The sequence below is a fragment of the Pelodiscus sinensis genome, chromosome 2, assembly GCF_052426305.1.
Source record: "Pelodiscus sinensis isolate ZL-2025 chromosome 2, ASM5242630v1, whole genome shotgun sequence".
Lineage (NCBI taxonomy): Eukaryota > Metazoa > Chordata > Testudines > Trionychidae > Pelodiscus > Pelodiscus sinensis.
In genome coordinates this window covers 2,051,224-2,065,084 of record NC_143053.1, presented here as the reverse complement: position 1 = coordinate 2,065,084, position 13,861 = coordinate 2,051,224, and the positions used below count along the sequence as shown (strand labels likewise).

Below are 13,861 nucleotides of genomic sequence, written 5' to 3'. Positions count from 1 at the left end.
TGCACGAGGGGCGCCCCTCCCCCTCCTCCCCAAGCGCGGGGCAGCGAGCCGGCACGCCCCGAGGCGGGATGGGCCCCGAGGCGGGATGGGCCCCGAGGCGGGATGGGCCGAGTGGCTCCAGCCGCCAGCGGGGGGGGGGGGTCTGACTGCGACTCCGGGGCCTCACCTTCCAAGTGCTCCACGAGCAGGGGGATCTCCGTGCTCCACAGCGGGCCCAGCGCGGGGTGGATGTCCAGGCGCAGGACGTTCAGCAGGCGCAGGGCCGCGGCCCCCCGGCCGTCCCCCGAGTAGGGCTGAGACGCCGCAGTCTGGCGGGACAGGGGCAGGCAGGGGGACTCAGCCGGGCCCGGATGCGCTGCCAGGCACAGAGCCATGGGCCCAGAGAGGAGGCTGCCAGTGACGGGGGGTGGGGAGGCACCCACGCACAGAAGCGCTTGGCCTCCCCACTCGGGGGAACTCCCAAGGGCGCCCCAGTCCCCCCGCACGGGCGCCAGGCTCCCAGAAGCCGGAGTCCCTTCCAGGGGGCGGGCAGACTGCAGACACCTCCCGCCGAGGAGGCACGAGGCAGAGAGCGAGCCAGCCCTGCTCAGGGCGCCGGCGTCGCGATGCAACGGCAAGAGCCAGGCCTGGGGCAGGGTTAGCAGGGCTTGTCCAGCACCAGCCGGCCCCCGGAGCCAGACAGCTCGGGCCCAGCCTGCTGCCCCGCCCCGGGGCAAACCCCACCTGCCAGCAGCCGGGCCCAGCCTGCTGTCCCGCCCCCGGGGCAAACCCCACCTGCCAGCAGCCGGGCCCAGCCTGCTGCCCCGCCCCCGGGGGCAAACCCCACCTGCCAGCAGCCGGGCCCAGCCTGCTGCCCCGCCCCCGGGGGCAAACCCCACCTGCCAGCAGCCGGGCCCAGCCTGCTGCCCCGCCCCCGGGGGCAAACCCCACCTGCCAGCAGCCAGGCCCAGCCTGCTGTCCCGCCCCCGGGGCAAACCCCACCTGCCAGCAGCCGGGCCCAGCCTGCTGCCCCGCCCCCGGGGCAAACCCCACCTGCCAGCAGCCAGGCCCAGCCTGCTGCCCCGCCCCCGGGGGCAAACCCCACCTGCCAGCAGCCGGGCCCAGCCTGCTGCCCCGCCCCCGGGGGCAAACCCCACCTGCCAGCAGCCGGGCCCAGCCTGCTGCCCCGCCCCCGGGGGCAAACCCCACCTGCCAGCAGCCGGGCCCAGCCTGCTGCCCCGCCCCCGGGGGCAAACCCCACCTGCCAGCAGCCGGGCCCAGCCTGCTGCCCCGCCCCCGGGGGAAACCCCACCTGCCAGCAACCGGGCCCAGCCTGCTGTCCCGCCCCCGGGGCAAACCCCACCTGCCAGCAGCCGGGCCCAGCCTGCTGTCCCGCCCCCGGGGCAAACCCCACCTGCCAGCAGCCGGGCCCAGCCTGCTGCCCCGCCCCCGGGGGCAAACCCCACCTGCCAGCAGCCGGGCCCAGCCTGCTGCCCCGCCCCCGGGGGCAAACCCCACCTGCCAGCAGCCGGGCCCAGCCTGCTGCCCCGCCCCCAGGGGCAAACCCCACCTGCCAGCAGCCAGGCCCAGCCTGCTGTCCCGCCCCCAGGGGCAAACCCCACCTGCCAGCAGCCGGGCCCAGCCTGCTGTCCCGCCCCCAGGGGCAAACCCCACCTGCCAGCAACCGGGCCCAGCCTGCTGTTCCACCCCCGGGGCAAACCCCACCTGCCAGCAGCCGGGCCCAGCCTGCTGCCCCGCCCCCGGGGGCAAACCCCACCTGCCAGCAGCCGGGCCCAGCCTGCTGCCCCGCCCCCGGGGCAAACCCCACCTGCCAGCAGCCGGGCCCAGCCTGCTGTCCCGCTGCAATGTGGTGTCGGGACCTTGCTGGTCGCTTGGGCTGTGGGTGACCCCTACTGGCCTCTGGCTGTGAGCACGGCCAGTGGGGGGGGGGCCCTTCAGGGCCCCAGGACTGTGACCGAACCGGTTTTACCGGTTAAAGGAAGGGACGGAAAAGGAAGTGAGCATGCGGGGGAGGGGCAGTCGTGGGCTGGAACCATGAAGGGGACAGACTAAGGGGGGGCTGGAATCGAGGGGCCCAGGGACCCACCCCGAGGGGGCTGAGGCTCCTGGCCCTGACTCCTGTAGCCACGTCCCGTCTGTGCTGGGCTGTACCCGGAGGAGCGATGACCCCCCCGTTCTACTGCCTGGGGGAGCCTGTTCTTGCTGCTACGGGGGTGCAGGATTTGGGGGAACCGACACGTCGTCACACCCACCCCCGGGCAGCCTGCTGTCCCGCCCCCAGGGGCAAGCCCCGCCCACCTACCAGCAGCCGGGCCAGCAGCGCACACGGCGACGGCAGGTTTGCTACAAACACAAACACGCGTCAGACGGAAACTTGCTGCCCAGAGCCTGAGCACAAGCTCCGGGACTAGGGGGGCGCCAGGCTGCCTCTGGCCCAGGCTCAGGCTGCAGCTACCAACCGTGGGTGTCGTAGGGGAGGAGGGAGGCCGTCTGCCCCTCCTCTTGCTTCTGGGTAGCCAGGTGCGTCAGGCTCCTGCAGATGGGGGCCAGGGCGCCGGAGAACTGGACGGGGGTCACAAACTCCAGGAGGTACGGCCAGAGCACCTGCCGAGAACAGGCCAGGCGTGTCTGGCACCCGCAGGGTGACGCTCCCTGCCCAGGGCCGGCTCCGCAGCCCCGGGAGAGGGGCCGGCTGGACCCGCCTCCTGCCCGGGCTCAGGCGCCCCAGTGCTGTGGGAAAAGCAGCAGACTGCCTGTCCAGCAGGCCAGCCGAGAGCCCATCTGTTCTCCTCGCCGGCACCCCTCCCCCAGCCCCGGCATGGCCAGCACCCCACCCGCATCCCCGGCACGGCACAGCCAGCACGCCCCAGGCCCCTGGCGAGAGCTGTGCAGTGCTGGGACTGAGGCAGGGCCGAGTGCCTGCGCCCCCAGCACTGCCCGGCTCCTGCCCCAGCTCCGGCGGGAAGCCACAGCACGAGGCCAGGCAGACCCACCTCGCTCATCCTGTCCACCGTGGTGCTGATGAGGAAGAGCGTGCTGACGCTGATGTCCCGGACATTGTCGTTAGTTAAGTCGTCAGCCTCCAGCGGCTGCTTCCGGGGCTGCTGGAAGGGACCAGAGGGGAGATCGAGGGGGGAACGGCTGGGAGCAGCCCGGGGAGAGCCAACAGCCAGCAGCCTCCCCGGCCTGCCCTCACCTGCCCCATGTGCCAAGCCCTCAACCCGGCTGGCAGCTCTGCCCTTGCATTACCCCCACCCCCGGAAGGCCCCTCAGGCCCCCACCCCGGCTCTCACCCCCCCCCGAAGCCCTTGCACACCAGGCTGGAGGGAGGGACCTCACGGGCAGGATAGATGGGGCATGCAGCGCGCTGCCCGGCCTGGGCGACGGGCCCCTGACAGCGCCAAAGCGGGCGGAGAGGAGAGACCCTGCATCCGCCGGCGCTGCCATGTGGCAAGAGGGACCCTGATCCGCTCAGCCCCGCGTGCCGGGCTGGCCACACGTGGCCCCCGAGCTGCACCTGGGCCCGGCCGAGGGGTGGCGGAAGGGGCCGTGGGGCAGCGTTACCGGGTCCGGAGGAAGGGCGCACTGGCGGACGAGGTACTCGAGCAGCGTGTCCCCGCCGGCCTGCTCCAGGTAGCCGTGATGAGCCATCGCGCTGATCACCTGCACCACGGCCCGCTTCACCTGCGCCACACAGAGCAGAGGGGAGCAGGGAGCCGCGAAGCCGGGCCAGGCTGCTCGTCCAGGACCCTCCCCTCCCTGGGGCGCTGCGCCGGGCCCGCCTGCCACCGCACAGGGCTTCCCGCACGCCACGGGGGCTTCACGGATTTAGGAGCCTTCCGCGGCTGCTCCATCCACGGCTCGAGGGGCCCCATGGCCAGGCCGGGTGCAGGGCCCGCCAGAGGGGCTGGCCGCAATCAGCCCTGTGCCAGAGGAGCCCATGGGAGGCCAGTGTGGGAGCCAAGCAAGCTCCCAGGGGGACAGACACCGTGCGCCCCAGGGCCATGCTCAGGGCACGTGGACAGAGCCGGTGGCCAGGAGAGCCGGGCCGGTGCCGCGGGGGCACAGAGCAGCAAGGGACAGAGCCGGTGGCCAGGGAGCTGGGCCGGTGCCGCGGGGGCACAGAGCAGCCGGGGGCAGAGCCGGTGGCCAGGGGAGCCGGGCCGGTGCCGCGGGGGCACAGAGCAGCCGGGGGCAGAGCCGGTGCCCGGGGAGCCGGGCCGGTGCCGCGGGGGCACAGAGCGGCCGGGGGCAGAGCCGGTGCCCGGGGAGCCGGGCCGGTGCCGCGGGGGCACAGAGCGGCCGGGGGCAGAGCCGGTGCCCGGGGAGCCAGGCCGGTGCCGCGGGGGCACAGAGCGGCCGGGGGCAGAGCCGGTGCCCGGGGAGCCAGGCCGGTGCCGCGGGGGCACAGAGCGGCCGGGGGCAGAGCCGGTGCCCGGGGAGCCAGGCCGGTGCCGCGGGGGCACAGAGCAGCAGGGGACAGAGCCGGTGCCCGGGGAGCCAGGCCGGTGCCGCGGGGGCACAGAGCAGCAGGGGACAGAGCCGGTGGCCAGGGGAGCCAGGCCGGTGCCGCGGGGGCACAGAGCGGCCGGGGACAGAGCCGGTGCCCGGGGAGCCGGGCCGGTGCCGCGGGGGCACAGAGCGGCCGGGGGCAGAGCCGGTGCCCGGGGAGCCGGGCCGGTGCCGCGGGGGCACAGAGCGGCCGGGGGCAGAGCCGGTGCCCGGGGAGCCGGGCCGGTGCCGCGGGGGCACAGAGCGGCCGGGGGCAGAGCCGGTGCCCGGGGAGCCAGGCCGGTGCCGCGGGGGCACAGAGCGGCCGGGGGCAGAGCCGGTGCCCGGGGAGCCAGGCCGGTGCCGCGGGGGCACAGAGCGGCCGGGGGCAGAGCCGGTGCCCGGGGAGCCAGGCCGGTGCCGCGGGGGCACAGAGCAGCAGGGGACAGAGCCGGTGCCCGGGGAGCCAGGCCGGTGCCGCGGGGGCACAGAGCAGCAGGGGACAGAGCCGGTGCCCGGGGAGCCGGGCCGGTGCCGCGGGGGCACAGAGCGGCCGGGGACAGAGCCGGTGCCCGGGGAGCCAGGCCGGTGCCGTGGGGGCACAGAGCGGCCGGGGACAGAGCCGGTGGCCAGGGGAGCCAGGCCGGTGCCGCGGGGGCACAGAGCGGCTGGGGACAGAGCCGGTGGCCAGGGGAGCCGGGCCGGTGCCGCGGGGGCACAGAGCAGCCGGGGACAGAGCCGGTGGCCAGGGGAGCCGGGCCGGTGCCGCGGGGGCACAGAGCGGCCGGGGGCAGAGCCGGTGCCCAGGGAGCCGGGACGGTGCCGCGGGGGCACAGAGCGGCCGGGGACAGAGCCGGTGGCCAGGGGAGCCGGGACGGTGCCGCGGGGGCACAGAGCGGCCGGGGGCAGAGCCGGTGGCCAGGGGAGCCGGGCCGGTGCCGCGGGGGCACAGAGCAGCCGGGGGCAGAGCCGGTGGCCAGGGGAGCCGGGCCGGTGCCGCGGGGGCACAGAGCAGCCGGGGGCAGAGCCGGTGCCCGGGGAGCCAGGCCGGTGCCGCGGGGGCACAGAGCGGCTGGGGGCAGAGCCGGTGCCTGGGGAGCCAGGCCGGTGCCGCGGGGGCACAGAGCGGCCGGGGGCAGAGCCGGTGGCCAGGGGAGCCAGGCCGGTGCCACGGGGGCACAGAGCAGCCGGGGGCAGAGCCGGTGCCCAGGGAGCCGGGACGGTGCCGCGGGGGCACAGAGCGGCCGGGGGCAGAGCCGGTGGCCAGGGGAGCCGGGCCGGTTCCGCGGGGGCACAGAGCAGCCGGGGGCAGAGCCGGGCGCCCAGGGCCCAGCAAGGCCAGGCTCAGGGCAGAGGGGTGGCCTGGTACCTTGGCACTGCTGTCCTGCAGAGGGAGTTTCAGGGAGGCGAGAATCAAGGGCTTTTTAGTCTCCATCTGAGAGGCTGGAAGAGAGCAGAGCAGGGCTCAGTGCTGGGCCGGCCCCACGCAGTGTCAGCAGGACCCTCCGCCCTGGCACCCTGGCTCCTTCCCCTCCCCCACCGACAGGGCAGGGCTGGAGGCAAGCCCTGGCCCGGAGCTCCCGGCCGTGGCTTTGGAGGGGAGCGCTCAGGCCGGCCCAGGGTACAGCCGGGACAGCCCCAGGGCCGGGAGCCAAGAGGTTCATTCACGGGCACACGGCGGCTGCCTGCCGAGGGACGACCCTGGGCCGGGGCCGTGCAGAGAAGCGGCTGGGGTTGCGCACCAGGGAGCCCCGCGGATCCCCGGCCCCTGCCCCCCGAAGCGCCGTTTCCCAGGGCTGCCTGCCCGTGTGCAGGAGGGAACCCGACTGGCCCCATGCCACGGCCCGGGGGCTGGAGCAGCTCCCAGCAGCGTGCCCGGGGCTGCCGGCAGGGAAGGGCGCTTGTCGGGGTGCTCGGGGCAGGCCACTGACCCATGCCAGGCAGCTCTGGAGGAGCTCAGGGCAGCCATGGGAATCGCGGGTCAGTGCCCCAGCCCCGGCTCTAGCCAGCTGAGCCCACAGCACGGGCAGAGCAGTGACTCCTGTGGAGGGCCGGGCCGGGGGGGGGGGCCGTCCGACTGCTGGGGGGGGGGGGCTGGGCCGGGGGGGCCGTCCGACTGCCGGGGGGGGGCCGGGCTACTTACGGGCGCAGTTGATGATCTGCCTCATGATGACCAGCGTCCCCACCCGGAGCCTGTCGCCGTGGTGCTCCAGCTTGGGAAGCAGGAAGCCCAGCAAGCGGTCGGGAAAGGTGCAGGCTGCGGGAGAGCAAGGCCACGGCTCTGGGGACTGAGCTGAGGAGCAGTCAGCAGCTCCCTTCAACCCACCCACCCACCTGCAGGCCAGAGCCCCAGGAGGCCACGCTGGCTCCGGGCATGAGCCGGGGCCCTCCAGGGCACTGCGCGTGGGACCTGCCTCTGCAGCTCGTGTTTCCAGACCCTCCTACCTCTGCTGTGACCCCCCCGGGCTCCGCCCCGCCTGGGCCGGAGGAGGCCGTGCATGCTGGCCAGGCCTGGGCACCCGTATGTCAAGGAGCCGGTTCTGGGCTCCGCTCCAGGCCCCCTGGCACCACCAGGCCTGGCAGTGGAGAAAGGAGCCGGAACCAGGCGCCTCCCCACAGAGCTGCCCTGGGCTCAGTGTGCCGGGCGTCAGCGCCCACAGGGACCCTGCCGAGCCTCGGGGGGACGTCCCCCCCGGCTCTGCACAGGCCAGGCACGTCCCAGAAGGGGCCCGGGGGACTCGCCCCCCCCCCGGCTCTGCACAGGCCAGGCACGTCCCAGAAGGGGCCCGGGGGACTCGCCCCCCCCCCGGCTCTGCACAGGCCAGGCACGTCCCAGAAGGGGTCCGGGGGACTCGCCCCCCCCCCGGCTCTGCACAGGCCAGGCACGTCCCAGAAGGGGCCCGGGGGACTCGCCCCCCCCCCCGGCTCTGCACAGGCCAGGCACGTCCCAGAAGGGGCCCGGGGGACTCGCCCCCCCCCCCGGCTCTGCACAGGCCAGGCACGTCCCAGAAGGGGCCCGGGGGACTCGCCCCCCCCCGGCTCTGCACAGGCCAGGCACGTCCCAGAAGGGGTCCGGGGGACTCGCCCCCCCCCCCCCGGCTCTGCACAGGCCAGGCACGTCCCAGAAGGGGCCCGGGGGACTCGCCCCCCCCCCCCGGCTCTGCACAGGCCAGGCACGTCCCAGAAGGGGCCCGGGGGACTCGCCCCCCCCCCCGGCTCTGCACAGGCCAGGCACGTCCCAGAAGGGGCCCGGGGGACTCGCCCCCCCCCCCCGGCTCTGCACAGGCCAGGCACGTCCCAGAAGGGGCCCGGGGGACTCGCCCCCCCCCCCCGGCTCTGCACAGGCCAGGCACGTCCCAGAAGGGGCCCGGGGGACTCGCCCCCCCCCCCCCGGCTCTGCACAGGCCAGGCACGTCCCAGAAGGGGCCCGGGGGACTCGCCCCCCCCCCCCGGCTCTGCACAGGCCAGGCACGTCCCAGAAGGGGCCCGGGGGACTCGCCCCCCCCCCGGCTCTGCACAGGCCAGGCACGTCCCAGAAGGGGTCCGGGGGACTCGCCCCCCCCCCGGCTCTGCACAGGCCAGGCACATCCCAGAAGGGGCCCGGGGGACTCGCCCCCCCCCCGGCTCTGCACAGGCCAGGCACGTCCCAGAAGGGGCCCGGGGGACTCGCCCCCCCCCCCCCCCCGGCTCTGCACAGGCCAGGCATGTCCCAGAAGGGGTCCGGGGGACTCGCCCCCCCCCCGGCTCTGCACAGGCCAGGCACGTCCCAGAAGGGGTCCGGGGGACTCGCCCCCCCCCGGCTCTGCACAGGCCAGGCACGTCCCAGAAGGGGTCCGGGGGACTCGCCCCCCCCCCGGCTCTGCACAGGCCAGGCACGTCCCAGAAGGGGTCTGGGGGACTCGCCCCCCCCCCCCCCCGGCTCTGCACAGGCCAGGCACGTCCCAGAAGGGGCCCGGGGGACTCGCCCCCCCCCGGCTCTGCACAGGCCAGGCACGTCCCAGAAGGGGTCCGGGGGACTCGCCCCCCCCCCCGGCTCTGCACAGGCCAGGCATGTCCCAGAAGGGGTCCGGGGGACTCGGCCCCCCCCAGCCCTTACCCAGGAGGGTGAAGCAGCGAAGCACCTCGTTGTGGTTCTTCAGGCTCAGCGGGTTGGACGGCTCCACCGGGGCACAGACCTGTTTGGGGAGACGGCGAGTCACGTCCGGACCCCCAGCCTCCTCGGGCTCCGCTCCTCTCCCCAGGGCCCTGCCCGCTGGCGAACCCTCCGGGAGCAGGGGGCCTCTACCCTGCACCACTCAGCGCTCCCTGGCACGCTCACGGCCCACGCGTGGACGGGGGGGGCCCCCCACGAGAGAAGCTGCCTGGGGCCAGCGCTTTCTCCTCAAGCTATAAACTCCTGGGGCCATGAGCAAACTCAGCGCTCAGAGCAGCCCCCCCGGCCTCCCCACACCCAACCTCCCGCCCCCCCACCCCAACCTCCCGCCCCCATGCCAGCCTCCTGGCCCCGAGCCAGCCTGCCCCCGCCCAGCGCTCCGCTCAAGCTGCCCGCGACCTCCCCCTGCAGCTACGTAGAAGGGTTATCGGTTCCCAGACACAGCGCGGCGCAGGGTCACTTAACACCGGGGCCAGGGCAGCGCCCGAGTCCTCTGGGGGGAAGGGGCTTCACCCCCCTTGGTCTAACACCAGCCTTCCTCCCCTAGCCCAGCGGACACGGACCCAGCTCCCAGCCCTGCCCCAGCCAGGCGGCCGTTCCCCCTTCCCTCCCCCCGGGAAGAGCAGGGCCTGGGGGTCTGGGCCAGTGCACACGTGGGGTGAATCAAGCAGCACAGCCAGGAGAGCGCTGGGTGACAGACAGCCCCCCAGGGCCGCACAGCTCCTAACAAGGAACCCCCCCACGCCCTGCGAGTCCCCCGCTCTGGCCCCGAGCGCCCGGAGCCCTGCCCTGCGGGTGTCGGTGGGACCTCAGCGCCGGGCGTGCTACCGAGACACCAGGGGACGGAGCCTAACAGGCCGCCTCCCCCAGCCCTTCCCGTGTTTGCTGGAGGACCCTGCCTTCCCGGGGGCAGGAGAGCAGACAAGCCGTTGTGCCACCACCGGCCCGGCTTCCCCTCTGCGTCCCTCACCCCCCAGGGCCGGGGCTCCCTCCTCTGCAGCCGCCCCTCCCATGGACAGCCCAGCCCCTCGGGGAGCCAGGCCCACCCGCCTCCCGCGCTGGAGCCGGGGCCACCAGCCAGGGACGCGTTCGGGGCAGGCGGCTCTGCCCACCCGGCTGCCAGCTGGATGCAGGAGGCTGCAGCCCCAGGCGCCGGAGCTCATGAGACGTTTCCTGAGGCACCTGGTCTCCCCAGCCCAGCCCCACGGCCCCGGCTGCTCCTCACCTGGGGATGCAGGGTGCTCAGCAGGGCGTCCAGCTGCGTGTCCAGCGTGCGGCTGCCAACGTTGACAGAAGCCTCCAGAATCTGGGCCAAGCTCTGCTCGGAAAGACGGTGCAACGCAGCCCTCAGGGCGGGGGGAGGGGGGCAGCAGCCCTCAGGGCAGTCGGACCCACTGGGCCTCCAACCGCAGACAGGAGGCCGTTGCCGCGGGACAGCACCAAGAAGGTGCCCAGGAATGGCCCAGCCTCCCTCCCTGTGGAAGCAGGCGCTTTGCTGGCCAGGCCTCTCGCGCGTATCCCCATCCAGGCAAAGGTCAACTTCCCCTTGATGAAAGCCTCACGCTATGTAACTTAAAGAGCAGCGACGCCCAGGAACCAAAACCAGACCTAAGCAGTTCATGTAAAGTTGGTGCTGACTGTGCCATGCCCGATAAGGCAGAAAAGGAAAAACATCTGACCCCCGTACTCCCGTCCCTTACCAGACAGGGGCTGCTAGCCTAGCACAAAAGCTCTCTCTATAAAGCAGCTTCCCCTCCTGTATCAAACTGAGGAATCCCGAATAAACACTGGATGGCAGAATAGAGCCAGGTCCGAGGACTGATCACCCGAGGGCCACCTCCCGCTCACCGAACCCAACGAGTTCCTGGAGAGCGTAACGTATCCCAAAGAGAACGAAAACCAAATATGTTGTTGTAGTTTGTGTCTGTCCAATGTCAGTATTGTTATCGGAAATTGTTTAGAGGGATCGCTAGGTAGCAGTGTTAGAGTTTTAGATAAATGATTAGTCTTATAAGTAAGGTTGATGTAAATGTAACTGTTAATAATCCCTGGTCGGTCCCTTGTTAACAACTATTGGGATTTAGAGAAACCTCAAGGAATTTCCTTCACTGTATTGCATTTTGCTTATGGGTCATTCGAATCATTATTTGGTGCCTACGTAGGTAAGAAATGGATAAAATCATAATTGACACGTGGAAGCCCTTTAATAAAAGTTTCAAAGATATTTCGTACTAGTTTGCCTGTTTCTGCGCCTCCCTGGGACTAGCCACATTTCCAAACCTTTTACTTTAAGCCACACTCCCATGCAGCATGGCCCCCCCCCCAGGCCACCGAGCTGCCGGCCCCAGAGGGCACAGGGCGTGCGGCGAGGTCGCTGTGCCAGCCCCACGGCGGTCGCTGCACTCTGGCTCAGCCCCCCAGGCACCCGGGGGGACCGGCCGGCCGGGCTCTGTGGAAGAGGTGCCAGAGGGGGCCAGCCCACCGCGGTGGGAGTGATCCAAGCCAGCAGGGCCAGTGCCCAGCGCCAGGGGCGGGGTGCTCAGCAGGGGGCGCACAGGCAGCCTGCTCCCCTGCCCCACCCCGCGAGGAGCCCTCCGCCCCGGCCAGCATGCGCAGCCGGTTACCTTGGAGACGGGAAAGGCCTCCGCCTGCTTCTTGTAGAGCGCGAGAATCCCCGGGATCAGGCGCGGGAGCTGCTCCTCCAGCTTCTCGCTGGGCATCAGGTGGCTCATGGGCCCCAGAGCCTCCACCACGGCCAGTCTCAGCTGCGGGGACAGAGAGCCTGCAGCCCGGGGCCTGGCGTGCGCTCCCCTGGTGCTGGCAGGAGGGTCCCAGGGCAGCGTACATCGAGCCGCCTGGCACAGGCCCCAGCCCCGGGGGGTGGCAGAGCCAGGCCAGCATTGGCCAGCCTTGAATCTAGCCGGGCGGAGCATCCCCGTCTCGTCCCCGGTGGCTTGGGCAGGGTCCCTGTCCCGCGGCCCAGCTGGTGCCCCCGCCCACGGCCTGTCTGCGCAACTCGGCGAGCGAGGGGACAGCGGCAGCCCGTGGCAGGGAGCCGGGCAGGCGCCTCGGCCAGAGCTGCGTCCTACGGCGGAGCAGGTGGGCTGCAGACCCTGCGAGCAGCCAGAGGCCCAGGCTGATGGAGAGGCAGGGATGCCCAGGGCCTCAGCCCGCCCCATGCCACGCGACGGGGCAGGGCCGCACCTTGGCCTCCCGGCTCGTCAGCCAGCTGCTGAAGAGCACGTCGTAGGCGCTGAAGATCTCGCTGGAGAAGGTGTCCCTCCGCACAGTGGGGTCGGGCGCCTTGTCCAGGTTGGCCAGGTACTCCAGGATGCTGTCGCTGAAGTGCTGCAGGGCTGCAGGCGGGGGCAGGCTGTGAGCCCTCCGAGCAGGCGCCAGGCCCGGGCGCTGGCACCCACAGCAGGCGCCTGTGCGGTCAGGCCCCTGGAGCGCGCTGCTCCAAGTGGGACCCAGCAGCCCGGCCCTGCTTTCCACGGGGCCCGTTTGGAAAGAGAAGAGAAGCTGCCCCCTGGCCCCAAGCCGCCCCTTGAGCAACAGGAGCCGTGGGGCCGGGCACAGGGGTCACCCCCCCCCCAGCCGCCCCACCCCCGCTCCCCGTGGTTTCGCTTTAGCTCCATTCGCAGGATCACAGAGACTGGCCCCAGCCCTCCCCCCGCTCCCCGGCCCAGCCCCAGCAACGCCCTCCCCCCTCCACAAAGCTCCCCGGCCCAGCCCCAGCAACGCCCTCCCCCCTCCACAAAGCTCCCCGGCCCAGCCCCAGCAACGCCCTCCCCCCTCCACAAAGCTCCCCGGCCCAGCCCCAGCCCCAGCAACACCCTCCCCCCTCCACAAAGCTCCCCGGCCCAGCCCCAGCCCCAGCAACACCCTCCCCCCTCCACAAAGCTCCCCGGCCCAGCCCCAGCAACGCCCTCCCCCCTCGAAACATGACAGGGCTCCGAACCCACCCTCCTGGCCTCTGGAACAGCTCGGGCAGAGCCCGGCCCCGAGGCCCCAGGCCGGCACAGCCGCTTACCGTGGCAGAACGCAGACTTCATGTAGTCCTGCCTGGCCAGCCCCAGCATCGGCAGCAGGGTCCCCAGGATGGAGTTCAGGAACGGCACCATCCCGAACACTGCAGGGAGAGGCGGGTTACAGCCGGGCGAGCGGCACAGGAGCCGACCGAGGGAAGGGGCGTCCAGCGGGCGAGTCCCCCCCGCAGCCTGGGTCCTCTCGCCCAGGGCGCTCGCTCTGAGCCGCAGCAAGGCCCCCAGGGGACGCGGGGACCTGCGGATTCAGCAGCCCCCAAAGTCAGAGACGGGGCTTCGGCAGCTAGCAGCCCCCCACCGGCCTGGTCCCCAGCAGCAGCCTGGAGCTGCCAAGCCGTCGCCTTCGCCGCCCATCCCGGAGACGGCCGGGGAGCCCTCGGCACAGCCCCGACAGGGCAGCTCAGAGGGCAATCAGGGACACGCGACGGCGACTCAGCTCCCAGGTCAGCCGCGCTCAGCCTTTCCCCACAGCTGCCCTCTGCCAGGAGCCTGCCTTGCCGGCGTAGCCCCCAAGGCCACCCCCTCCCGTCCCAGCACCCAGGTACCGAGCTGCGGCTCCCTCCCAGCCGCCCCTCGGAACAGACGCGAGCCCGCGGCAGCCGTGGGGAGCTGGGCTGCGCAGCGGCGAACGGGCTCAGGGGCGCGACCGCGCAGGCCGGCTCGCTGCGGAACAGGGTGAGAATTAGGGAGGGGCTGGACGCGGAAGAGCCCTGCAGCAGACGGGCCAGCACAGCAGCTCAGAAGGGGCCCTCCAGCGCGGGAGCTAGGGGCAGCAGGCTGGGAAGGATGCGAGGAGAGGGCAGCGACTGAGGCAGGCCCTCCCCGGCCTCACCCCTCGGAGCGCCCGCCAACGGCTGCAAGAGCCGGTGCAGCATCTGCCTCCCGCGCCGCTCAGCCGGGCCCCTCCCGGCCCAGCCCTGGCCGTGGGGCTCTTCCCTTCCCGGGGCCGGGCCCGACCCACAGAGCCCAGCCCTGGCTGTGGGGCTTTTCCCTCCCGGGGCCGGGCCCGACCCACAGAGCCCAGCCCTGGCTGTGGGGCTTTTCCCTTCCGGGGGCCGGGCCCGACCCACAGAGCCCAGCCCTGGCTGTGGGGCTCTTCCCTTCCGGGGGCCGGGCCCAACCCACAGAGCCCAGCCCTGGCTGTGGGACTCTTCCCTTCCCGGGGCCGGGC

At 73.0% G+C, this 13,861-nt stretch overlaps 1 protein-coding gene across 6 annotated transcripts in view; it reads right to left on the bottom strand.

Annotated features, from left to right (window-relative positions):
- MROH1 (maestro heat like repeat family member 1) overlaps window positions 1–13,861 on the bottom strand; it is a 65,525-nt gene that overhangs the window by 39,755 nt on the left and 11,909 nt on the right. For 4 of the 6 annotated variants that reach the window (XM_089776085.1, XM_089776088.1, XM_089776090.1 and 1 more), the window contains exons 6-17: window positions 12,678–12,776; window positions 11,849–12,000; window positions 11,269–11,409; window positions 9,870–9,962; window positions 8,588–8,666; window positions 6,635–6,748; window positions 5,861–5,934; window positions 3,565–3,684; window positions 2,994–3,104; window positions 2,460–2,604; window positions 2,303–2,343; window positions 167–308 (exon numbers count right to left, since the gene is read on the bottom strand). In XM_089776085.1, coding sequence (XP_089632211.1) covers window positions 167–308; window positions 2,303–2,343; window positions 2,460–2,604; window positions 2,994–3,104; window positions 3,565–3,684; window positions 5,861–5,934; window positions 6,635–6,748; window positions 8,588–8,666; window positions 9,870–9,962; window positions 11,269–11,409; window positions 11,849–12,000; window positions 12,678–12,776 — 1,311 coding nt within the window. The remainder of the gene's footprint in view (window positions 1–166; window positions 309–2,302; window positions 2,344–2,459; window positions 2,605–2,993; window positions 3,105–3,564; window positions 3,685–5,860; window positions 5,935–6,634; window positions 6,749–8,587; window positions 8,667–9,869; window positions 9,963–11,268; window positions 11,410–11,848; window positions 12,001–12,677; window positions 12,777–13,861) is intronic. The other 2 variants (XM_089776087.1, XM_089776089.1) reach the window with 1 other exon arrangement.